At 34.9% G+C, this 27,233-nt stretch overlaps 1 protein-coding gene across 6 annotated transcripts in view; it reads left to right on the top strand.

Annotated features, from left to right (window-relative positions):
- Positions 1–27,233, top strand: part of FNDC3A (fibronectin type III domain containing 3A) — a 148,038-nt gene that overhangs the window by 100,681 nt on the left and 20,124 nt on the right. For all 6 annotated transcript variants that reach the window (XM_045475856.1, XM_045475848.1, XM_045475833.1 and 3 more), the window contains 12 exons: positions 2,370–2,639; positions 3,773–3,831; positions 9,037–9,194; positions 11,086–11,145; positions 12,936–13,074; positions 16,692–16,745; positions 20,476–20,600; positions 20,968–21,142; positions 22,724–22,810; positions 25,170–25,308; positions 25,970–26,038; positions 26,863–26,981. In XM_045475856.1, coding sequence (XP_045331812.1) covers positions 2,370–2,639; positions 3,773–3,831; positions 9,037–9,194; positions 11,086–11,145; positions 12,936–13,074; positions 16,692–16,745; positions 20,476–20,600; positions 20,968–21,142; positions 22,724–22,810; positions 25,170–25,308; positions 25,970–26,038; positions 26,863–26,981 — 1,454 coding nt within the window. The remainder of the gene's footprint in view (positions 1–2,369; positions 2,640–3,772; positions 3,832–9,036; positions 9,195–11,085; positions 11,146–12,935; positions 13,075–16,691; positions 16,746–20,475; positions 20,601–20,967; positions 21,143–22,723; positions 22,811–25,169; positions 25,309–25,969; positions 26,039–26,862; positions 26,982–27,233) is intronic.

Here is a 27,233-nt window from a genome sequence, read left to right as displayed (position 1 = left end):
ATCATTAATGTTTAGTAAATTTACAGAGTAAACAACTCTAAATATAGAACTTTAAATACACAGCATAGCCTGTAAGCAGTATCTTATATGTTATGTCATGTATCATATATACTTTTCAAATTTAACTTCTGTTGCCGAAGTAATGCATATTGATTCTGTGGGTCTGGGTGGAGTTTGGGTTTCTGCATCTCTAACAAACTCCCAGGTAAGGCTCATGCAGTGGTCCATTGAAAACTTGAGTAGTAAGAGTTTATACTACAAATCAGTCTCATTCTTCTATTATGACTTATTTTTAAAAAGGTGTTTGAGAAAATTACAATAAAAAACTAGATGTGATAATTATTGCTGTTTCGCATTGTTAGAACCCATTGTTGTTCAGAGGGGATGTTAGAATACATGGATATGATTCATAATGTTGTGAAGGAAAGTGAAAAATACAAACCCATTAAAGGGTACAAATTTAAAAACTAGCTACCCGGTGATGGAAGACAAGAGTCGTATTGTATTTAAGATTATAAGCCAAATCATCTACCACTGGATCCAAATAACAGTTTTATAACCAGTAGCTGCCTCCATGGAAAGGAACTTCTAGCTCCTTCATATAAATATATGCACAATATGTATATTTGATATAAATGTTCAATCAATATGTTGTTTTTATGTCTAGCATTTTTTCATTTAGGCTATTTAAGGCTTAGTTCAAGAGTGTAGCATGATGATACTCCCTGCTTATGGCTGAAAAGTACTACGTTATGTGGATATAACATTGTTTACTCATTTATTAACTGATGGGCATTTGAGTTGTTTCCACTTTTTGTCTATTATGAATAATGATGCCTTGACAGTTGTAAACAAGTAGACAGGTTTTCACTTCTGGGTATATATCTAAGAGTGGAATTGCTGGCTTATATAGTAATTTTATGTTTAACTTCTTGAGAAGCTGCAAAACTTTTCCTTAGTGTTTGCACTATTTTACATTTCTATCAGCAATGTGTGAGGGTTCTAATTTCTCCATATCCTTGTTAAAACTTGATTCTAGCCATTCTGGTAAGTATGAACTTTTGTCTCATTGTGGTTTTGATTTGCTTGTCTCATTACTGATATTGAACATCTTTTCATTTGCTTTAGTGGCCATTTGTTTATCTTCTTTCAAGAGATGTCCGTTCAAATCCTGCACTCATTTTTTTTATTTGGGTTATTTGTCTTTTTATTGTTGAGCTGTAATAGTTTTGATGTATTCTGGATACAAGTCCTTATCAGATTTATGATATGCAGGTATTTTCTCTCATATTGTCTTATCACTTTCTCAGTGGTATCCTTTAATGCAGAAAAGAAAATTTTGGTGAATCTGATTTATTTTTCTTGGATTGCTTGTGCTTTTGGTGTCATATCAAAGAAGCTATTATCTAACCCAAAGTCACACAGATTTACAGCTGTGTTTCCTTCTATGAGTTTAATAGTTTTACTTCCTACATTTAGGTCTTTGACTCATTTTAATTTTTGTATATGGTGTCAGGTAGGTGTCCAGACTCATTCTTTTACATGTAGATAACCAAATGCCTATGTTTTTTTATTCTGATGTTTTATGTACCTATCCTTGTAATACTCACTTCAAGAGTATTGTACTAATTTTCTTAAAACACTGATAAATGAGAACTTTACTAAGATTTTTGAGGCTTTTTAAAAAATACTTTTCTCATTACAGATTTTAAATTGAAACTAAAAAACTGTGAAGACAATTTAACAATATTTTTGGAGTTTATTGATTTTATTATAGTGTTATGTGACTTTTAGTAGAATAAATATGTTCTTCTGAATCACACCCTTGAGTTTATGATATACAGAGATGCAGTATTTTGTACCTGGATTCTGTTCTTAGTAAACAATCCCACTTTTTTTCCTTAACTCCTAAAACTTTATTTTTCAGTGATGATTTGGTCTGTGGTGTTTTGTTTTTTGTTTTGTTTTAGTCGTCAGGAAATTTAGGCAGGTGGTGGTTTTCTGTTTACCTATTTTATATGTTTGAAGTTGAAAGAGATGCTAAAAATGATGGCTACAAAAGAGCAGAAGAAAAAAAGAACTGTACACATTTCAATTCAGATCTTATTCCCCACCTATGATTATCATAACATACCACCAAGCTGCTTCTGTGGAGATTAATAGTTAATTGGGAAAAGATGAAGCAGAGAAATATCTCTAAATTTATTTGATATATATAATTATACTCAAAAAGCTTGGTTCTGTCAGTTGATGGATAAATAGAAATAGCTTTGTTTTGCAGAATTATTCTTTGAAATGTTTCATAATAATTTTTATATAATGTAATGATAAATTTATTTCCCATTCCTTCTATTTTTATTTCTTCTTAGATGCTCACTCCACACATGGAAGGTCCAACTTTAGAGATGAAAGATCTAGCAAAACATATGAACGTTTGCAGAAAAAATTAAAGGATCGCCAAGGAACACAGAAGGATAAAATGAGCAGTCCACCATCATCACCCCAGAAATGCCCTTCTCCCATAAATGAACATAATGGGCTTATAAAAGGGCAAAATGCTAGTGGTATAAACATAGGATCAACAAAGAACAAGTCCGGGAAAGGGAAAGGTGGTGCACAAATTGATACAGAAATAGAAGGTAACTATTTAAAACACTCATCTATCTATTCCTGTTGGTACTTTTCATCATTATTTAATCAACCAAAAGTATATTCTTTCAGTTACTTCATCATGCTCCAGATAAGCTGTAGATTAATAACACTTCTAAATGTGAGAAAAAGTTTTAGAACCCAAATTGTTGCTAGGGTACTTCTTTTTACAATTTGGGAAAGCTCAATTAGTAATTTCACTTATATTGTAAATTTTACTACCCAAGAGAAATTTCTGTCTGAAAGAAAAACCCTAATAAAGTTCATTCAGATTCATTTTCCTGTCTTTCTGTGCCTTTGACATGGCTGTTCTGGTTTTTATCAACTTTAGTTTTTTATTTCTCCCAACTTCTTTATATGTAAGTCCTTGAAAGCAACTCATTGTGTCATTTACCAGTCTATCTATATACTCTGTAGTTAGGACTGAGTAGTCATCATTACTTTCTTCAGAAGTTTTTTTCTCTTAAAATCCCCATATTTCCCTAGGAACCTTCCCCAGTTTGTGAGTAATTTCCACTATTTGAACTCTGAGCACTACTTCCTTTTCTTTATGATTTCCATTCCTCACCAACACATTTTAATGCTTTAACAACCTCATAACTGTTACATTAACAAAAATATTTCCCCATATTTTTGAGACCTTCTGATCATTCTGAAATCAGAATGAATGATATTTCAGAAGAGTTAAGCTAAAGTTTCAGATATATCAGTTATGAATACAAGTTCTGGTCAAGTCATTTATATTTTTATTTTGGGAACCATAGTTAAGACCTTTTAAGAAACAAATAGTTAACTTGTAACTGTTAAGAGGTAGGAGATTGGGAAATGAGAATTTCAGAGAGTATTTTTTTTTAACTATGAAAAACAATATACTTTATATTAGAAAAACTTAGTGACTGGTTCAGATATATATATAATGGTAATATAATTAGTGATCACAGTTAAAATGGAAATAGAAACTGAAGAATCCTGAAGAGCCACAAACTGCTGAATACGAACTAAAGTAAAAACTAGGAAATAAAAATCTCAGATTACAAACATAGTTTCAGAAGACACATTGTGGAGGGAGAGGGATGAATGTATTTAGTTCATTTTTTAATATTCTTTTTTTTTTTTTTTTAAGAGAAAGATGAAGAAACTAAAGCTTTTGAAGCACTTCTTTCCAACATTGTCAAACCAGTGGTAAGTATTGTATGTATTTTCTTGACATTTATATTTAGTATTATTCACATAGGATTTTGGTATATTTTAATTAAGTCCTTTCTTAAAACCATATTAGAGGTACACGTGACTCTTGATCGTGGGGCCGTGAGTTCGAGCCCCACATTGGGTGTAGAAATTACTTAAATAAAAATTTAGGGTGCCTGGGTGGCTCAGTTGCTTAAGTGTCTGACTCTTGGTTTTGACTCAGGTCATGATCTCACAGTTCATGAGTTCGAGCCCCACATGCAGCTCCATGCAGACAGTGCAGACCCTGCCTGGGATTCTGTCTCCCTCTCTTCCTGCCCCTCCCCTGCTTGCTCACTCTCTCTCAATCTCTCAAAAATAAGTAAATAAATTTAATAAATAATTTTTTTTTTAAAGCTGTATTATAAGTAATGTGATCTCAATAATGGATTAGTGTAGATCTCATGTAAGGAGAGATCTGTTGATCAGTGAAGCAGAATAGTCAGTCAAGAATTCATTTCTTTTATGTTTTTTTTTTTATTTTTTGAGAGAGCGTGAGCAGGGGAGGGTCAGAGAGAGGATCCGAAGCAGGCTCTGTTGCTGACAGGCTGACACCAGCAAGCCCAATGCAGGGCTCAAACTCACGAGAACCGTGAGATCACGACCTGAGCCAAAGTCGGACCCTCGACTGACTAAGCCACCCAGGCACCCCCAAGAATTCATTTTTTAAACTAGGATTTAATATATGCTTCATATGTCATTAAGCAATGACATTGAAAATCATTGGAAGAGACAAGGATGTAATAAATAATGTGAGTACCACTGATCATCAGTTTTATAAAAATCTGTTTATACTATTTCCATGTGAAATGTATTCAGTTTACTCTAGATGTAAAAAGAATTAAACTATAGAAGAAAGTTAATATTCCCTAGCCCTTTATAAGTATAGATGTAACAGCAGAAATCAGAAAATCAGCAAAAGGTATGGCAGTAAAACTGGCTACGTAAAATTTTCTGCTTGTTTTTTAAATAGCCTAAGTAAAGGCTATTTACTTTCCTATTTACATTCCTAATAGGAAATATATTTACATCAGATTTGACGTAAGATTAATTTTAAATGCTCATACAAATTGAATTATTTAAGCCCATTAAAAAATGAGCTCCACTCTGACAGTGCAGAATCTGTTGTGTCTCCATCTCTCTCTGCCCCTCCTCTGCTCACTCGCTCTCTCTCAAAACAGAACTGAGTTTATACATGTAAATTATAGAAACATGTGCACAATTATTCCATAGCAATAGCTAATGCAAGTTTACTAGTGTCAGACTCTATTCAAAGTACTTCAAAAACATATCCATTATTTTCTTTAATTCCAGAACAACCTTCTGTGTACTAATTTCCCTATTTTACAGAAGAGGAATCTGAAGCAAGAGCGGGTTTAATAAGTAGTATTGAAATTCAGTCAATGTCCTTCCAAGATCTATGTATATCACTAGATTTACTAAAAAAAGAAATTTGCAAGCCTTAATAGGATTGGTATTTGAATGACATACTGGCAAATACCAGCAGTATTTACTTGTTATAGTATAGAATATTAAAAGTGTAATTTTTCAGGCCATAAATTGTGGAATAATTCTTTTAAAAAATTTCTTGCCCAGCATTATGAGGAAGATGTAATTTTGTAAAATAAGTCCTGTGTCATAAAACAAAGTAATGCTGATTGTTTTGTTTTGCTTTGTTTTATTTTAGTTTGTTTTTATAGTTTGGGTAGCTATAACTCCTTTACTAAATTACTTGTGAGGTGTAGGTCAGGAGAGAGAGAGAGAGAGAGAGAGAGAGAGAGAGAGTGTGTGTGTGTGTGTGTGTGTGTGTGTGTGTGTGTGTGTGTAGTTGTTTTCACATGCTCTGGTTCATTTAGAGCATTAAACTAAATGAGTTTTCACTTACTCATTCCATAAATATTTGACCAGTAATAAAATCCCACATGCTGTGCTAAAAGCCGGAGATAGGATGAAAAGCAAAGGATAGGTATGGCCCCTGCCCTCAGAGCTTCAGTTAGTAGAATAAATCATGCAGTAAATATAAAATTCTATCTGTGAAGTGCCAGAACAAAGAGATACAGTGCTACAAGAAAATACAATAATAGGGGGGCTAGCCCTTGACAGGGTGTCAAAATAAATTTCCCTAAGGAAGAATAATTGAACTGAAATTTAAAGAAAAAGTAGTAATTGGATGTTGTGGGCTATGGGTGGGGGTGGGAATTAGTGTGGGGAGAGTAGTGCAAAGTGACCAATGTTTGAAAAATACTGAACATGGCACATTTGAGAACCCCCCCCCCCCAAAAAAAAAGCTCACTCAGTGTGACTCAGATGCAATGTGTAGGGGAGAACATGGTGCTAATCTCAGCCTCAGCTACACATTCAGGGGTTGAGTGACCTACAAGTCACTTAACCTTTCCGAAACTACTTCCATAAAATGGAGTATAATGGTATTGTATTTCCTCACATGCTAGAAATAATTAACTGTATAGATGAAAGTATTTGTCTTTATTATTGGGCTTCTTTGAAACTGTTTTAAGTCTCATTCTGTCAAAATCTACTGACATCTTTTTTTTTCTTTTTTCTTCCCTCCCACCCCCTATTTTAATAATGCTTAAAATTAGACATGGATTGCCTTTTATTCAGTACCTTTTTACTTTCAGAATTTTTATCCCTCTCCTTTTCCTTTTAATGTTCACTGAAACGTCTGATGACTCCAGGATTCCTTAGACTCGACCTTTGAGTTATCTTCAGAATAATTCTCTCACTTCCTGATCCCAGTATCCATACAAGGGGATTGTCATTTCAGTAGCTTCCTAACTACTGTTTTAGCTGAAAACAGCTACTACCTAGAAGTGAGTTCAGTATGGAGGCGTTGTGTAATGGGAAAAGAACTGATTTATTCAGGTCCTAGTCACTACTAGTTGAGTGACTTCAAAGAAGTCACCTAATCTTTCTGAATATGTTTCTTCTGTAAAATGTATCTTTTTTGTCTTAGAGGGTAATTGCAAGAATCAAATGAGATGAATATAAAAGCAAATTTTACGTCTAAAGTAGCATACAAATAAATAGAAGACTCATTTCAGATGATTTCCATATATTTATGTACTTATGTAAGTTCATAGGATATTTTACTGAAAAAAGTTACCAGGAATGGAATTCTTGAACTATAAAGTAAATTTTTATGATAGTTCCCAAGTAGCTCTACACAAAGATCATACCAATACATACTCTAATATATAGTCTTACCTACATTTAAGAGAGTGTACATTTCTCCAAACCCTTAACACAATGGTTATTACTAGCTTTTTAATCCTCCCAATGTGTTGGAAGAAAATTGGTACCTTGTCTTAATTTGCATTTATTTAATTATGAATGCAATTACATGAAAATAAACTAAAAATGGATTAAAGGTCTAAATTTGAGACCTGAAAACATAAAACTCCTAGAAGAAAACATGGGCAACAATTTGTTTGACATCGGCTATAGAACATTTTTCTATATATGTCTCCTTAGGCAAGGAAACAAAAGCAAAATTAAACTATTGGGACTACACCAGTATGAGATACCACTTTACACCCGTCAGAATGGCTAAAATCAAAAAGAATATAACAGATGTTGGCAAGGATGTGGAGAAAAAGGAACCCTCATACACTTTAATGGGAATGCAAATTGGTGTAGCCACTATGAAAAACAATATGGAGGTTCCTCAAAAAATCAAAAACATAACTATTATATGATCCAGTAATTCGATTACTGGGTTTTTACCCAAAGAAAACAAAAACACTAATTCAACACTAATTCAAAAAGATCAATGCACTCTTATGTTACAGCATTACTTACAATAGCTAAGTATGGAAGCAATCCCAAGCATCCATTCATAGATGAATGAATAAAGATGTGGTATATAGGTAACATATATACAATGGAATATTACTCAGCCATAAAAAAGAATGAAATCTCACCATTTGCAACAACATGGATGGACCTAGAGAGGATAATGCTAAGTGAAATGAGTCAGAGAAAGACAAATATCATATGATTTCACTCCTATGTGGAATTTAAGAGGCAAAACAGATGAACAAACAAGAAAAGAGACCAAAAAACAGACTCTTAAATACATAGAACAAACTGGTGGTTGCCAGAGGGGAAATTAATGTGGGGATGGGTGAAAAAGATAAAGGGGATTAAGAATACATTTATCAGGGGTGCTTGGCTGGCTCAGTTCAATGGAGCATGTGACTCTTGATCTTGGGGTTGTGAATTCAAGCCCCACAATGGGTTTAGAGTTTACTTAAAAATAAAATCTTAAAAAAAAAAAAAGAAAAGTATACACTTACCATGGTGAGCACTAAGAAATGTATAGAATTGTTCAGTCTCACTGTATTGTACACCTGAAACTAATATAACGTTGTATATATACTTCAACCCATTTCTATAAACCTTAACACAGTGGACATATTACTAACTTTTTAATCTTCCTAGTCTGTTGGATGAAAAGTGGTATCTTGTTTTAATTTACATTTATTTAATTGTGACTGCATTTACACATCATTTGTTAGATTATCAATTTATATTTCTTTAGTCAGTTTATATCCTTTGCTCATTTTTCTCGAGTTGTTTTCTTACTATAAGACACTTTATTTTTATTTTTTTAATTAAAAGCAGGGAGCACAAGCAGAGGAGAGGGGCAGAAAGAGAGAGGGGGAGGTCAGGGGGGAGAGAGAGGGAAAGAGAGAGAGAGAAAGAGATCTCAAGTTCCATGCTCACACAGAGCCTGACACAAGACTAAGTCCCACTACCCTGGGATCATGATCTGAGCCACAATCAAGAGTTAGACACTAGACTGAAACAGGTACCCCATAAGATACTTTCTAAATTGAGGAAATGAACCTTTTCAAATACGTTATAAGTGGACTTTTTTCCCCCATTCTTTTTTGTGTATGGTGTTTACACTAATAGTTTTAAGTGGCCCATAATGGTCCTTGGATTTTTTTATTGAACCCATTTGCCCTTTCACAATAAATTCTATCTCTTCTACAAATGGATAGGCTTCTGTTTGTGAGCCATTTTGTATAAGTAGATACAGATATATTTTGTTTAATCTTGAAACCTCATTAGATTTTCATTTTCTTGTGCTCATTACAGTTGTTTCAGACAGCTCTAAATATTATGTTTTTGCAGGCCTCAGACATCCAGTCAAGGACAGTAGTACTAACCTGGTCACCTCCTTCCAGCTTCATAAATGGTGAAACAGATGAGACTACTGTGCCAGAGCTCTATAGTTATGATATTCTGGTCTCAAGTACTGGGAAAGATGGGAAATATAAAAGTGTATATGCGTAAGTATTTGTTATGTTTTACTCCCTCCCATTATATAAGCCAGGGGTTTATATAAAGAGCTTAATACTAATTTTGTTCTGTTTTTCCCTCTTGATGCTTTCATTTTGAATCTATTAATTGATAATTGATACTGATTTCAGTGTATGTAATCCAAATGCCAGCTGGTACACATCTGTCTACACTCCCTTGGAATGATTGCTTTCATTGGCCACATTCAGCTTTAGTAGTTTTCAGTAGACTCCCTAATAAATGTTTCACTGTTCACATATTCCTGAGATATAAGTATAAATTGTAGTAGTAGAAGCCCAGATCAGAAATGGAGAACTCTTAGATTGTGAACTTGTGAAATCAGGTAATTCTCCTCCAAGGAGTTGGCTTTAATTCTTATATGTCAAGCTAATGCCCTATTGTAAAATGAAGTTAGTATCATTGTTCCTTATTTGTATGTTGGTATGTTAATAATCATATTTTGATTGGTTCAAAAGTTTTATTTCCTTGGGTCAAAAGTTTTATTACACACCAAGAAGCCTTAGAGTCATTGGCTAAAAATGTGACATTTATGACTGACAGTTGTAAAATAGTTTTTTTCATTTGTCAAATAGAAATGGTTTATATTGCTTATTCTAATGGAAAAGTAAAGAGTGAAGTTGATTATTATAATTTAAGCACTGGGAAGATTGCAAAAGGGTTAGTCATTTGAATGATGATAATTAACATAGAACACTGGACACATAGCCTTCTTGGTATCTTTTCAAAAAATAGCTAATGTAAGGAAGAAAGGAAAGTGAAACTGCTCCAGTATCTATCATCTAGTAATGTAGGGTTAGAAAAATGTCCTGTCTCCTTCTCTCTGTTGAGACTTCCTTGTGTTTATTCTATTCATATGTCTTAAAGGAGACAGGGTTACCTATGGGGTAAATAAGAAATAAAAGACCATCAACATCAAGGTTTCTTTTTATGTTAATGGCTGTTTCTAGTTAGTTATAGCTGTCTGCTAAGATGAAGCATTTATTTCCATTTGCAGCCTGATCAGAGAGCAGAAGAGGGACATTAGTCACCTTCTTTACTCTGCACCAATTAAGGTCTCTCTCCGAAGATTCTACTGAAACTGCCCAATTCATTAAGTGTTCTTCCCTCAATGGGAAAGGTTTTCTTTCTCATATTTCTTGGTTTTGATTTGAGAAAAGGTGGAGGAGGATGTCATAAAATGAGAGGAGAGAAATTTGGCTGAAGGAAATGGAACAGAGAATAGTGATTTTTAAAAAAAGATGGAAAATGGTCTGGGTTTTTGACCACATATACAAGTAATCGTATCAAATGATTATTTTAAAAAGATGTGTGCCATTATGTTTGAAAACCTGTAAGTGTAATAGTGGCCATGAGTAAAATGCTATACTTCAGATTATTCACTTTTTTTCTAATCTGCTCATTAAACTATAAAATTTTAAATAAGGTTCCATGTTACATTCTAATAAAATGCAGTAGTGGCACACTCCTTGTAAAAATTTGATGGTTTTGCTTTCAGGAGCACACGTGGTATTTCACATTTTAATTGGGCAAAATGGATTTTTAAATAATTGAAACTGTACTGATTTTAATTTTTTTAATAAACTAAATACCTTTCCTGACTACACTTCAAAAAAAAAAAGTTTGGCTTACACAATTGATTTGCCTAGGACACCTTTTTATTTTAAAGTGATATGCAAATACATAAGTTTGGCACATACCCTTATTACACAAATTCTGTACTAGTAGAATCTGAACATGGTTATAGTTGGTAAAGTAAAAAGCTGTATAATTTCATAAACTACCACAAACGGTAGCACATAATGTAAATCTTCTGGAAATGCTTATTTATCAGACAGTGAAATGTTCCTCTTTTTCCCCCAGAGGAGAAGAAACAAGTGTCACTTTAAATGATCTCAAGCCAGCTACAGATTACCATGCAAAGTAAGGAACTCCTGTGTATTGCTCTAATATGATATAGTATAGGTAGTTTTTTAAAATGATTTCATTAAAAGCATAGCATATAATTTAAGTACTAATTTTGGATTTAAAACATGGAATATGTTGGCTTTGGTTTTTCTTTTGGTACAATTATTAATACATTACAAAAAAAAACAAAAAACAAAAAACATTGCATTGAAATGTTATATTGAAGGGTTAATCATCCTGTTTGTAAGATTTTTGGATTGGAATGAATATATACATAATAATATGTCTACATATCTAATTTATCACATGGAAAACTCCCAGCTTTTGAAATTTTTACTAAACAGAAACATAAATAATAGTTGGCTTGTACTTAATATATTTTTACTACATCCTGTTCCAGAAAGAGTTTGGGATATTAAAACTCTTAAAATTTCACAACATTTAGGGGCGCCTGACTGGCTCAGTCAGTGAGTGGAGTGTGTGACTCTTGATGGAGGGATTAAGTTCGAGCCTTGCATTGGGTATGGAGATTACTTAAAATCTTAAAAAAAAAAAAAAAAATTCACAACATTTAACTAAGAAGTAACTTAGATACTGTTTTATTCTGCGTAGTTCTATTATAAATTACCAACATTTTCAGCCTTCCCAGCTGTGAGTCATTAATGTGTACTTGGTTAGTCACCTCTGTTTAAAAAAAAAAAGTATTTGTGGTTAGGATTATTCCTATTAAACTATAAAATTAAATCTTTAATTAGACTTTCTGTGGGTGAACCCTAAGTATTGTCCATCTGAGTACTTTTCAAACTGTAGGTTGCAACCCATATTGAATCATGAAATTTTGTGGATTAGATTCAGCATTATTTAAAAGAAATAATCAAATAGAATGGAAAGTATCTGTATATTACCCTTAGGGGTATTGTTTCAGGACTCTTTCCTTTCAAGTATGTGTATGAGAAAGTACATAATCACACATACCGTTTTTTCACAATTTAAAATGTGTTTCTTACTTTGGGTTGCATTAAAAAAAAGATGAAAGCCAAGGGTCTATCCTGTCTTTCTTTTTTTTAAGGGCCATCCTTTACTTCTAATGCATGTGTTTTCTTTTTTTTTAAAGACTTTATTTAAGTAATCTCAGGGCGCGTGGGTGGCTGAGTTGGTTAAGCATCCAACTTCAGCTCAGGTTATGATCTCACCATTCATGGGTTTGAGCCCCACATCAGGTTCTGTGCTGACAACTCAGCCTGGAGCCTGCCTTGAATTCTGTGTCTCCCTCTCTCTCTGCCCTTTCCCTGCTCGCATTCTGTGTGTGTGTGTGTGTGTGTGTGTGTGTGTGTGTGTGTGTGTCTCTCAAAGATAAACATTAAAAAAAAAATTAAAGGGGCTCCTGGGTGGCTCTGTCGGTTAAGCACTGACTTCAGCTCAGGTCATGATCTCACGGTTTGTGAGTTCAAGCCCCGCATTGGGCTCTGTGCTGACAGCTCAGAGCCTGGAGCCTGTTTCAGATTCTGTGTCTCCCTCTCTCTGCCCCTCCCCTGCTCGTGCTCTGTGTCTGTCTGTCTCTCAAAAATAAATAAACATTAAAAAATCAAAAAAAAATTAAGTAATCTCTATACCCAACATGGGGCCTAAACTCACAACCACCGAGATCAAGCTACCAACTGAGCCAGCCAGAAACTCCACCCATGTTTTCTTGATAGAATATTTAGAGGGCACCTTACTAATTTCCAAGTACTTAAAGGTTGATGGCTGTTGAAGGTAGGATACAGTGATTCTGCTGGTTAAAACTATGTATTTTATCACCATAGAGTCCAGGCAGAATATAATTCTATAAAGGGAACTCCTTCAGAAGCTGAAAGCTTTACCACCTTAAGCTGTGAACCTGATGTACCTAATCCACCAAGGATAGCCAATCGGACCAAAAATTCACTCACTTTGCAATGGAAGGTAACAATATTCTTTAGAGTATTTCCAACTGGACGTTTACTCCTCCCACCCCCACTAATATTAAATTTCAGTTGTTGTTTGGGTTTTTTTTTTTTTTTTGATACAAAAAGAACTCTAAGCTAACTTGCTCTTCTTCTTTACATATAGTAAATTGGCATTTGTTGTATCTTTAAGTAATACTCCTAATGGCTTTTCTTCACTATATGTAAATATAGCAGAAAAGATTCATATATAATTATCAGTCCTTATTGTACTGGACATGGGATAACATTAAGAGTCTCAGCAGTGCTTCTCAAGCTCATCCCAATGTCTTTATCCTGAATTTTATCCTAAAATGGGGTTTATAATAACTAGACTCAGAGTTTTAAAAATATCAATATGATGGCTTAAAGGAATATTCCATTAAATACTCTGCATTTTAATAGAATAATATATATGTTAACATATAAATGTTTAGGTCTACCTGCACAAGGAGATATAATGAAGTAAACATATACCACAGATAGAACTGGTAACTCGGGGCGCCTGGGTGGCGCAGTCGGTTGAGTGTCCGACTTCAGCCAGGTCACGATCTTGCGGTCCGTGAGTTCGGGCCCCGCGTCAGGCTCTGGGCTGATGGCTCAGAGCCTGGAGCCTGTTTCCGATTCTGTGTCTCCCTCTCTCTCTGCCCCTCCCCCGTTCATGCTCTGTCTCTCTCTGTCCCAAAAATAAATAAATGTTGAAAAAAAAAAAAAAGAACTGGTAACTCAAATACCACATATAGCATTGTCATTGGAGACATGAATTGCTGAAATGATACACGAGTGTTAGTAAATTTTTGAACAAAATTAAGTACAGTCTTTCTCAAATTGCAGAGTAGTTATATTTTGGCAAAATCCAGTAACTTAAAACTATAGAAAAAAAATACCTTGTAAAAGGAAATTAGGTTCTAGGCTCTGATAATTATAAATAGATATTTCACCTATGTGGATGTCCAGGAAGACATTCAGAGAAGTCCTAGAGAAAGAGAACAATTTTTCATTGTGTGTATTGTCCCATGCTGTGCAGAACCATTAGCATCCTTGAACCCCAGTCCTAAAAGTCAGCCTTTCCTCCCTCTGCCCTTATTGTGATAGAAACACCCCCAACAAAATGTATAAACATCCCTCAGAAGGGAATACCATAGCAACCATTGATTTGCAAAGAGAAAAATAACTGCTAGTCTTTATTTAATTATCTGCTTATACCCAAAGAGTAAAACTCAGGGATAGCTTTCTTTCTGAAAGATTTTGAAAATTTGGAGCTTACTACTTGTTTGTGGCTTGTTAGTCCTTAGTTCTTTTGAGGATATTAGATGCTTTATGTAGGAAGAAGTACTCAAGTGCTGTTAGCACACATAAATCAGACAAGTATGTTCTACATACATTTTCATGTGTGATTAAGTATGACTAATTTTATTTCATGTCAGAGTAGCATTTTGTTTGTCAGTATGCTAAGGTTCTTTCCTTTTGGTAGGACAGTTAGGGTAGCAGCCCAGTGACCTTCATGTAGGTTGGGATTTCTGTAGGGCACTGCTCTTTATTCTAAAGATAAAATTGAATTTTGAAATTTGTCTTTAACAGTATCCTAGCAGGTCTGCATAGGATATAAACAGTGCTACCTCTTTGTGGCCCACACAGGTTACCCAGGCTTGTACTCTTCAGAAATGGCCCTATATATACATGGTAATCAGCATGGTTGGGGCTACTTATTTGGGTTGTTTAAAACCTCCATTTCCTCTTCTGTATAGTTTGGATAACAGTTGTAAAGAGCTGATATAAGGATTAAATGAGACAATGTAAAACACTTTACACTTAATAGTTTCCCCTCTATCTTGGAGAAATGGTCACAGGTTATTCAAGGTGTTTCTATAGGCATGCTTCTCCCAAGGACTCAAGGAGAATCCATTTCCTTGACTTGAAAAGCTTCACAAAATAAAGTAGAAGAAATTAAGGAAAATAAGTGTGCAACCTTAGCAACTAGACTAGAACAATCTGGAGGCATTAACTCTGGGAAAGTATATTTTATATCACACACTTGTTGCTGAGACTTGCAGTCTTTATCTTGGGATTCTCTTCCTCTGCTGTGTAAGAGTTGAATTTCCCAGGGTTTCAGTTCTGCCCCATCCCTGCTGTAGTCATTTATAAGTGCCATTGCTGTGCCAGTCAGTGAGCTACTCCTGTAACTTACATAGCAAATTCTGGTCATGTTAACCAGTTAAAAATTATACAGTTTTTTAAAATTTTGAAACATAAGGGGCACCTGGGTGGCTCAGTCGGTTAAGCGTCCAACTTCGGCTCAGGTCATGATCTCACTGCTCGTGAGTTCAAGCCCCGCCTCAGGCTCTGTGCTGACAGCTCAGAACCTGGAGCCTGCTTCAGATTCTGTGTCTCCCTCTCTTTCTGCCCCTTCCCTGCTTACATTCTCTCTCTCAAAAATAAATAAACATTAAAAAATTGTTTAATTTTGAAACCTAAGATCTGTATTGATGTTTCACAGATAATTGGGACCTCCATGTTATAAAAGACTCTTTATTAAAAATTTGACCATCTTTGATTGCTGTTAACATGGTTGCCAATATTATATAAAAACTAGATAGAGTCCAGAGAATTACAGTTCTCTGGAGAACTTTTTCAAAAGTCAAGCTTATTTGGGGTACCTGGGTGGTTCCATCACTTAGGCATCCAACTCTTGATACCAGCTCAGGTTATAGTCTCACAGGTTTGTGAGATCAACCCCCTTTGTTGGGCTCTGTGCCAACAATGAGGAGGCTGTTTGGGATTTTCTCCCCCCCCCCCCCATCTGCCCCTTCTCTCTCTCTCAAAATAAATAAACATTTTTTTAAAACTAAGGTTTTTTGATTTTTATAACAGGAGTTTTAGAGTCACTTGTCTTCAAATGGATGAAGTTATAAGGAGAGTAGTGATCGGTTGTTCTGCATCTAAAGTGAGGACTAAAGAGAGGAAACAAGTTGAAATTGTAGAAAGAAAATTCAAGTAGAAACAAGGTTGAAACTGTTGAGTTCTAGAGTGATTAAATACTAGAATAAAATGCTAAGGGAGACTGAAATTTTCACCACTGAAGATTAGCAGATTGATGAATGAGCAGTCTTATCTTAGGTAACAGCACATTGTGTCTAGAAGCAAAGATCCAGACAGTGTGCCCCTTGGAGTTCTTCCCTGCACCCTGGTTCTTTCACTCTGGTGTATTACATAGTATACTTTTAGATTGTAAAATGAGTTTTAATGAAAATGACAGGATCAATCCTAGGAACTTAGAGCTGATAAAAACCTTCTGATAAAAGGCAAAGTGATTTTTTTTTTTTTTATAATGGATCATAAAAGTTAAGCTCGTTCTTGCTACAAGAGATTGTTTGCCGTTCAGAAAAACTTGAGTAGCCTCTTGCTTTGTCTTCTTTCCTTGTATTTAAAAGGATTGTGAAGTTATAAATACATATGTATCTATTCTCTGTGCAGTTTTTCTGGAGTTAAGTCACAGAGAACATCTGTAACACAATCAGTTCCTCAGATTAGATCATCACAGTATCTTTTACAAATGTACTAATTTGTACTCATTTTGTTTTTTGGTGTTTCTTTTAGGCACCTAGTGACAATGGTTCTAAAATCCAAAGCTTTATTTTAGAATGGGATGAGGTGAGTAAATTGAATCTTTTTAAATTAGGTGAAAATTATGTGTATATCCTCAAGCAGAAATAATTTGTTATAATAGTTTTTTCCTCTTTTAAAACATTATGAATGATTTGGGTAGTACATGACTGAATTAATGGTGTTCTTAGACAACATTACTGACTGGACCCCCCCCCCCATGTTTTATTTTGTTTTTTGTTTTTGACTCAAACCCCTCAAAGTTTGGGTAATTGGGTAATTACCTTGACGAAGGAATATTTTTTTTTCACATCAGCCTTAAAGGCAAGTGTACTCATTTACTGTGACTAGTTTAACAAATTACCACAAACCCAAGGGTTTAAAACAAAATACATTTATTCTCTTATAATTCTGGAAGCCAGAAATCCAAAACGGCTCTCTCTGAGGTTAAAATCAAGGTGTCACTATAGCCATGCTTCTTCCAGGAATTCTAGAGAAGAATCCATTTTCTTGACTTTACCAGCTTCTGGAGACTCTCTTCATTACTGGGTCATTACCATGAATCCATGGCTACATCTGATAGATAGCCTTTTTACCCCTGCTGCCATTATCACATGGCCTTTTCCCTCTAAAAAAGACACTTGTAACTCCATTTAGAGTCCACCTAGATGATCCAGGATGATCTTTCTATATCAAGAGTTTTAACTAAATAACATCTGTACAGTCCCTGAACATTCATAGGTTCCAGGGTTCAGGACCTGGATATTTTGGGAGGCCATTATTCAGCCTACCACAGCAAACATACTGAGCTTTATTATTTAGTATTTTGTTTTACTGTCATTTATCATATTCTCTCTTGCCCTGCTGCTTTTCTGCAGCTCAGTGGCCAGAGGGAATAGAAGAAATTCCATTGATAATTTGGTATTTTCAGCAGTATACAGGTATACCTTGGAGATATTGCAGGTTTGGTTCCAGCCAACCACAATAAAGCAAATATCTCAATAAAGCAAGTCACATGAATTTTTTGGTTTTCTAGTGTATATAAAAGTTATATATACAAGGGGCGCCTGGGTGGCTTGGTCGGTTTAAGCATCCGACTTCGGCTCAGGTCATGATCTCACGGTCTGTGAGTTAGAGCCCCGCGTCGGGCTCTGTGCTGACAGCTCAGAGCCTGGAGCCTGTTTCAGATTCTGTGTCTCCCTCTGTCTCTGCCCCTCCCCTACTTATGCTCTGTCTCTCACATTGTCTCAAAAATAAATAAACATTAAAAAAAAAAATTTTTTTTAAAAGTTATATATATACTATATTGTAGTCTATTAAATGTGCAGTGGCATTATGTCTTTTAAAAACAATATACATAATTTAAAGGGGCGCCTGCGTGGCTCAGTTGGTTAAACTGACTCTTGGTTTAGGCTCAGGTCATATCTCACAGTTCATGGGATTGAGCCCCGCATCAGGCTCTCCACTGAGAGCACAGAGCCTGCTTGGGATTCTCTCTGTCCCCCCTCTCTCTCTCTGCCCCTCCCTTGCTCACACATGCTCTGTCTCTCACAATAAATAAACTAAAAAAGTAAAAATACTTTATTGCTGGGGCACCTGGATGGCTCAGTAGGTTAAGCGTCCGACTCTTGATTTCACCTCCCATCATGATCTTAGAGTCATGAGATAAAACCCTGGATTGGGCTCTGGCACTGGGCATTGAGCCTGCTTAAGATTCTCTCTCTCCCTCTACCACTCATGTGCTCACTCACTCTCAAATAAATAAATGAACTCTATTGCTAAAAATTGCTAACTGTCATCTGAGCTTTCAGTGAGTCAGTCTGTTTGCTGCTGGAGGGTCTTGCCCCCATGTTGATGGCTCCCGACTGATCAGAGTAGTGGTTGCTAAAGGTTAGGGTGGCCTTCACAATTTCTTTAAAAAAAAAAAAAAAAAAAAAAAAAAAAGACAACAATGTGTTTTGCTGCAAAGATTGACCCTTCCTTTCATGAATGATTTCTCTATAGCATGTGATGCCATTTGATAACATTTTACCAACACTAAAACTTTCACAACTGGAGTCAGTCCCTTCAAACCCTGTTGCTGCTCTATCAACTAAGTTTATGTAAGATTCTAAATCCTTTGTTGTCATTTCAACAATCTTCACAGCATCTTCACCAGGAGTACATTATATCTCAAGAAACTACTTACTTTGCTCATCCATACAAAGCAACACTTCATCTGCTGAAGTTTTATCATGAGATTGCAGCAATTGAGTCACATCTTCAGGCTCCATACTTCTAATTCTCATTCTCTTGCTGTTTCCACCACACCTACTGTTACTTCCTCCACTGAAGTCTTAAAACTTCAAAGTCGTCCACGAGGGTTGGGATCAACTTCTGCCGAACTCCTGTCAATGTCTATAGTTGGACTTCTTCCTATAAATCACTATAACAAATAATAATGAGAAAATTTGAAATATTATAAGAATTACCAAAATGTGACACAGAGACACAAAGTGAGCAAGTGCTATTAGAAAAATGACACCAATAGACTTGTTAGATGCAGGGTTGCCACAAGCCAGATTTTGTAAAAACACAGTATCTGTGAAGCTCAATAAAGTGAGGTGCACTAAAATAATATGCCTATATTATAAGAGTAATGAGGCACAAACAAGTTTTATTTTTACATTTTAAAAGGTTTTTTATTCCAGAAGTTTTAAAAGAATTTAGAATTAGGAAATCTATTACTGCATCATAGTAATTTAGAAGAAAATACATATGTTGATAAATTATGAAAAGGTATTTGATAAAATTTAGCACTTACCTCAGTTAAAACTCAAATTAGGAATAGAAAGATAATTCCTTAACTGACAATTACTTTTGTATCAAGTGAAATACCATCACTAAACAATAAAAGCATTTCAGGGGCACCTGTGTGGCTCAGTCAGTTGAACATCTGATTTTGGCTCAGGTCATGGACTCATGGTTCATGAGTTTGAGCCCCATGCCAGGCTCTGTGCTGACAACTCAGATCCTGGAGCCTGCTTCTGATTCTGTGGTTCCCTCTCTCTCTGCCCCACGCCCGCTCATGCTCGCACGCTCACTCTTTCTCTCTCTAAAATAGACATTAAAAAAAAGTTTTTTTAAAGCATTTCAGTCAAAGCAGAAACAAGTCAAAAGTTGCTGGTTCCCTCCTTTATTTAGTATTAATGCAGTATGATTTAGAACTAAAACAAGAAGTACAGCCATATAGTGGCAGGGCTGGGGGGGGCAGAATTACCATTATTTACAGATGGTACAATTTTCTATTTAGACAGCTTAATAGGATCAACTGTACACCATTAAAACAGGAGACTGTAGTAAAGCAGCCAAATACAGACTGAAGGTTTTCTTTGAAGCAGAAGTCACCCTAAAACCACCCTTTAAATCTACCAACACAATGAAGAAAAATGGGTAGAGAATAAGAAATTTGTCCATTTTATGTAGCATCCTAAATTTCTGAAACTCTATAGTTGTCCTGAGCTGCATACTTTCCTCTCTCCCATTCATGCTTTTGCTCTCTCTAAAATTTAAAAAAAAAAAAAAAAAGACTTAATTAAAAAAAGAGGTGTGTTATCTCAACTTTCTCTTGAGATCCATGATGGTCATGTAACAAAGATGGTTTATCATGTACACTAGCTGATGTTACTGTCCATCAATGACAAATTGATGTGGATTTGTCTTTTTACAATAATATACATGATATATAATAACCAGCCATTTTTTAAATATATAATAATCAGCCTTTTTTTTTTTTTAGGGAAAAGGAAATGGAGAATTTTGTCAATGTTACATGGGCTTACAGAAGCAATTTAAAATTACTAAACTGTCACCAGCAATGGGTTGTAAATTTAGACTGTCAGCCAAAAATGAATATGGCACAAGGTAAGATACATTTTAATGTAAATATATTATTTAGTCAACTTACATAAATTATTTGGAGTCCAAATTATCCACTAAAAATTCTGCTTTAGTTTATCACTCTGTTGGTAAAGATCTGTTACTAGCTTAGCAAAAGCTGTAAGAGAATATGTTAGTTACATAAATTGCAGTTTTAAAAGAATGTTAACTCACCTTTTAGGTATCTGATCTGGTTACCATAAAAATATTATCAGATCCAAGATATATTACTTGGATTATAATTAGTTATCAAAAACTGTCACTTTCAAAAAAAATTCCATTTATCAGAAATGAATTCTTTAGCTATAAAAACTTTTATTCATTCATTTTTAAAAACCATTTGTTTCAACAGTGGTTTTAGTGAAGAAGTCTTCTATTACACTTCAGGCTGTGCCCCTTCTATGCCAGCAAGTCCTGTATTAACTAAGGCTGGTGTTACTTGGTTATCCTTACAATGGAGTAAGCCCTCAGGAACACCATCAGATGAAGGAATTTCTTACATTTTAGAGATGGAAGAAGAAACTTCAGTAAGTACGAATATGTATTTTAAGTAAGAGTGTTTAAAACATATTTCAGTGTGGCATTAATACTTGTAAGTAAATAGTGCCACAATAGTTCAGTCTTTCTCTAAATCCTTTGAATCCTTGGTTGGTTATTGTTGAGGAGGAATATTGAGGAATGAGGAAGAATTCAGTCTTTTGTTTTCTTGATGTATAGGAGCGGGTTTTGTTTTTTATGTATGTTTGTATGTACGTTTGTGCCTAGGAACAGCATAGACTACATTTTAAATATATATGTTTAGGGAAAATAGAGGAAAAGATCACCACAGCCTTTTAGCCTAAGCAGCTCTAAAAAATAAGGAAATAACGTGTCCATCTTTTCCAGCTGTTTTCATACATTGCTTTCCCAAATGCCAGAGAAGATTTGAAGAGAGATTATAAGATTATATAGTGCAGCCAAAATGCAGTTTCCAGTGATTTGTCTCTTATGAGCTAGAACAAAGCTGAACATGAGTTAGGATGTCTTCTATTAGTTCTACATAGTTTCGTAGCTTTTCAGAGCTACTTTAAAGCAGTATGAGTCAAAAATAGCATTGATCCACTCCCAGCTATATACCCAAGAGAATTGAAAACAAGTGTTTATACAGAAATTTGTACATGAATGTTCACAGCAGCATTATTCATAATAGCCAAAAAGTGGAAACAACCCAAATGTCTATCAACTGATGAATGGATAAGCAGAAATGTGATATATCCATACAATGGAATATCAATTAGCCGTATAAAAGAATGGAGTACTGACACATGCCACAACATGAATGAACCTTGAAAACATTATGTTAAGTAAAAGAACCTAGTCACAAAGACCATATATTGTGTGATTCCATTTATTATGGATATAGGCAAATCCACAGAGACAGAAAGTATACTAATGGATGAGAAAAGAAGGGAAGTGACTGCTAACCAATAAATAAAGTGCAGGCTTTATTGTGGGATTAAGAATTTAATGATGGTTGCACAACCTTGTGAATATACTATAAATGATTGAATTTCATACTTCAAAATGGGGATTTTATAGCATGTGAACTATATATCAACTTAAAAAATTTTAAATAACATTGGGAAAGTAGTAAGGGATTGTTACTGAAGCTATAAATAGCATTCCAAAACCTAAGTGACATCCCTACCTGCCAGCACAACCAACCATTCATTTATTTACTTAAACACACCTATGTGGTGTCAAGTAGGTCAAGTTTAAATATAGTTCTTTTTAGCTCTTGCAACATCTGTCTAGGAAATTCTTTTAGTTCTAGGCATATGCTTACTTATGGTGAAGTCACCATTGGCTCTGACTTTACCCTCAGCATGAAGATTGTCTCTTGGTTACTATATTTACTCGAAATGAGGTCTCCTTCATGCTACAAACATTCACTAGCATTTCTGGATTTGTCCATTGAAGATAAAAGTACCAAAGTGAGGAATACACTTAACAGAGTGTTAATCACATTGTACACAGAAGATGAAGAAGACCTAGATCTTTTTACATGTTTGTTATTCCCCATATTTCTGCTGTTAGATATCTAAGGGAGGCTTATTTTCCCTTTCCAGGGATATGGTTTTAAGCCTAAATATGATGGAGAAGATCTTGCTTACACAGTGAAGAATCTCAGACGTAGTACAAAGTATAAATTTAAGGTAAGCTTTGAAAGCCCTTAAAATATTTGTTTGTTCTTATTGTTCCTATTGTTCTAAAGCCAAGTACATACCTCACTCCTTTGGTTTTAAATCTAAAATAATGAGCATTACTGCTTTACTTTCTTACTATGTAACATTGGTTATCAAACTGTATATATATTTAAATTCAAAACAATTTTAATGTTTTATGGAACTTTTATTTGTATAATGGGAACAAACATCTAAATGTGGATGTTGGGCACCTGCTTGGCTCAGTTGGTTAAGCATCTAACTCTGGTTCAGGTCATGATCTTACAGCTCTTGAGTTCGAACCTTACATCGGGCTCTGTGCTGACATCTCAGAGCCTGGAGCCTGCTTCAGATTCTATGTCTCCGTCTCTGCCCCTGTGTCTCCATCTCTCTCTGCCCCTCCCCTTTCTCTCTCCTCTCTTTCTCTCTCCCTCTCTCTCTCTCTCTTTCAAAAATAAACATTAAAAAAATTTTTTTTAATGTGGATGTTGTTAAACATTCAAAATATGCTTTTTTGTCAGGGGATATCAGAAAAAGTAATGCTGTTATTTTCTTGGTACATTATATCAAGCGGTGCACAGTTTCCATTTGTCCTATACTGGTAGTCAAAGATTACATCTACTATGTTTCTTCACTGTAAAGCTGTTCTTTTTCCCTTTGTAATTAACAAGTATTTTGTAAATACTGTGTGAACACTTTGTTTTTCATCACTTTCATCTACTAGTTTTAACACCCATTGATAATTTTTGCCTGAATCAGTTATTACTATGATTAATGGTTGCCAAGTGGTGATTTTAATTTTATCATTCCTTCTACATCTATCAGTTGGCATCATACTATAAAGAAAAGCTTTCTCTTATCATATATGTCAGTATGAACTCATGAATTCCTATTAATTGAGTGAGTTATATTTTGTTACTATGATTATCATTTATGAGGCTCACATTGTTTCAAATTTGGGAGCTCCTTTGAGCTGCCTTTCAGATTCTTTGAAATGTGCCCCCCCCCCCCCATCATTCTTTTGAGCCTTTCCTTTCTGGCACATGATATTCCAGTCTCCAATCCTTCAATGTCAGAATTGGTCATTTCTCAAAGCACCTGGGTCCCTTTAGTGGACCGTGGTATTTAGAAGCCAATATCTGAGTACTAAGTATACTTAATGCTATACGGTTTTGCTACTCCTGGGCATCCTCTCAATGGACAGAGCTAGGAACTATATGTATGTATGAATGTAATTTGGTTTTGTGTGTGTGTTACATGATAGTAGAATTCTAAGAATTTTAATAATTTACCAATTATAAAGACCTTAACAGTTCTAAAGTCAAATATAAAAATACTTATGAATTACATAGCTGTACAATTTAGTAACTTGAAAAAACAGGCATTTATTTTCTCACAGTTCCTGGGGGTCAGGAATTCAAGACCAGCTTAGCTGGGTGGTTCTGATACAGGGTTTATGTGAGGTTGCAGTCAAGATGCCAGCTAGGGCTGCAGTCACTTGAAGGTTTGTCTGGGGTTGGAGGATTTGCTCCCAAGTTCACTCAAGTGTTGGTAGCCTTCATTTCCTCTCTGACTGTTGGTCAGAGGCTTCAGTTCCTCACCAGATGGGCTTCTCTGTAGCAAAGCTACACACTGTGATTTCTGCTACATTGTATTAGAGGCAAGTCATTAAGTGCAATTCAAAGGGAAGAGGAATTAGCCTTTATCTTTTGAATAAAGGAAATTCGAAGAATTTGTGGACATCTTTTTAAAACCCAAAGAATATGGGGCGCCTGGGTGGCGCAGTCGGTTAAGCGTCCGACTTCAGCCAGGTCACGATCTCACGGTCCGTGAGTTCGAGCCCCGCGTCGGGCTCTGGGCTGATGGCTCGGAGCCTGGAGCCTGCTTCCGATTCTGTGTCTCCCTCTCTCTCTGCCCCTCCCCCGTTCATGCTCTGTCTCTCTCTGTCCCAAAAATAAATAAACGTTGAAAAAAAAAAAATTAAAAAAAAAAATAAAAAATAAAAAATAAATAAATAAAACCCAAAGAATAGTAAAAGAATACGTAAATCAAGCTCATCAAGTATCATCAGATTATAGCTTGTTCCTGTAATGACTCTAGTTTAATATCAAACTTACAGACTTACACCTGCATCCCCAGAACTGGCTCTCAAAGGGGATTGATTATACCTGAATATTCTTCATATATGCTGAGTCCCTGTTGTAGACATTCTCATATAAACAAGCCATCACAGTCTGAAAACTTTTACTTTATCATTTGATTGAGCTTATCTCTCATCACTTTGTTCATTAAGCCAATATCATTAGGTATCAAATATCAATTATTTTATGTCTTTGTGTTTTCATCACAGGTTATTGCTTACAACTCAGAAGGTAAAAGTAACCCAAGTGAAGTAGTAGAATTTACTACATGCCCTGATAAACCAGGTGTACCTGTGAAGCCATCAGTTAAAGGAAAGATACATTCACACAGTTTTAAAATAACTTGGGGTAAGATATGCGTATTTGTACATCATTACTTTTATATTTGATTGTAATGATTTGAATATTAGGATAATTTTTAAGATAGTTGAGTACAGTTGTTAGCTGAAGCAAGTTTAATTGGAAATGTGAGAATCATTCATTGTTTGAGGATCTCTTTTGTAGAAAACTTTACATTCACACAAATACAAAGTTCATATTTGATACAGAAGAACTTGGAATCTGTGGTAGGACTGTGAGCAGAGACAGCACTGTGTGAAGTGAATGATTACTGAAATTGTAGCTAAAATCACCTGGGTCATCCTGGCTCTCCTGAGAAATGAAAATCACTTTTACTCATTTAAAACAAACATTTGTTAGGGTGCCTGGCGGGCAGAAGAGCGTGTGACTTTTCATCTTGGGGTCGTCAATTCAAGCCCCATGTTAGGTATGGAGAAAACCTAACCTTAAATAAGTAAAACTTGAAAAAATAATAATTATTATTGAACACCTTATATACTATTTGTTGCAAAATCGATAGATTAATGAGATGCTGGTATTAATAAAAAACACTGCGGGTGATTCTTTTTATTTTTTAAGCAATCTTAGGTTTGGTATTCCACTTACTAGGATTTTCTGTCATTTTTAACCTATGTATTTTGCCTAATACCACTTTTACTTCTTTGGATAGACCCACCAAAAGACAATGGAGGTGCAGCCATTAATAAGTATGTAGTGGAGATGGCAGAAGGTTCTAATGGTAAGAATAACTATTAAAAATTAATAGATTTATACCAGTATGCCCCTACTCTTCATGACTGTACATTTTATATGATGTTTTCTTTCACTCTTAATTTTTTCCCTTTGTTTATAGCAGTTAGAATTTTGTCTGTTTATGATCCACTTTAAGTTCTAATCTCTAGAAACAGAGTGAATCAAATGTAAGAATGCTGTATACCTATATTATTACTTTTATTTTTTTAGTTTATTTCTTTCTCATGAGTTTGCCTTGCTCAGTTCCAGTATATCTAAAGTTTTCTAAACTTTCAGTTAGATTTATAACCAGACATGTCAGAGAAAAATTAACTTCTAAAATTTAACTTACATTATACTAGTTTTAGTAATATTTTCTGTGCCTCATGAACTTAATTTTTGAATAACACATGTAACAATCCATATTTCTGTGAATTGAACTGCTTCCTGCAAAATAATAAGAATGTCTTTTAATTAAGACTAAACTTCCTGTGGTATTGGTTCTTTCTACTCTTCGTGTGTTATAATGTTATTACTGGACCAGTAAACACATTTAAAATGCTTAATTAAAAGCAAATTATCAATGTAAGCCAAAGTCTGTAACAGAGTTACAGAGATATTTCATTTCAATAAAGCCATGCAGATTCGTCTAGGAAGCTGCACACATAAAGAAAATTAGGTCATTTCCAGGAAACTCAAAACAAGCTTAAATTGTTTCTGACAAATTACATAAACACTTACTTAGTGAAGCTAGGATACCTGCCGTGTCCATGATACCCAAATGTTAAACATTACCTCGTAGCTGATTGAACATAATTCTTCACCTTCCAGGAAACAAATGGGATATGATATACAGTGGAGCTACTAGGGAACATCTTTGTGATCGACTAAATCCAGGCTGTTTCTATCGTTTACGAGTTTACTGCATCAGTGATGGAGGACAGAGTGCGGTAATACTTACATCTAAATTTTTTTTTTCAAGTTTGGGTCAAATAAGATGGAATCACCAGATGCCACCTCAAATATTGAAATGTATCCAAAGTAATTTCTGTAATTTAGGTGATTAATTTATAGTGATCAGAATATTCTGTAATTTATAGTGATCAAAATATTCTAAAATAGTACATGGCTTATAATCAGTATTCAGTGAATATCTATTGTCTGGTTGTTGTTTAGCTTTGCAACAACAAATATACAAAAAT

Source organism: Leopardus geoffroyi, chromosome A1 (genome assembly GCF_018350155.1).
Source record: "Leopardus geoffroyi isolate Oge1 chromosome A1, O.geoffroyi_Oge1_pat1.0, whole genome shotgun sequence".
Classification (NCBI taxonomy): domain Eukaryota; kingdom Metazoa; phylum Chordata; class Mammalia; order Carnivora; family Felidae; genus Leopardus; species Leopardus geoffroyi.
The sequence above is the reverse complement of the archived record's forward strand: the minus strand, read 5'-3'. Positions and strand labels throughout refer to the sequence as shown.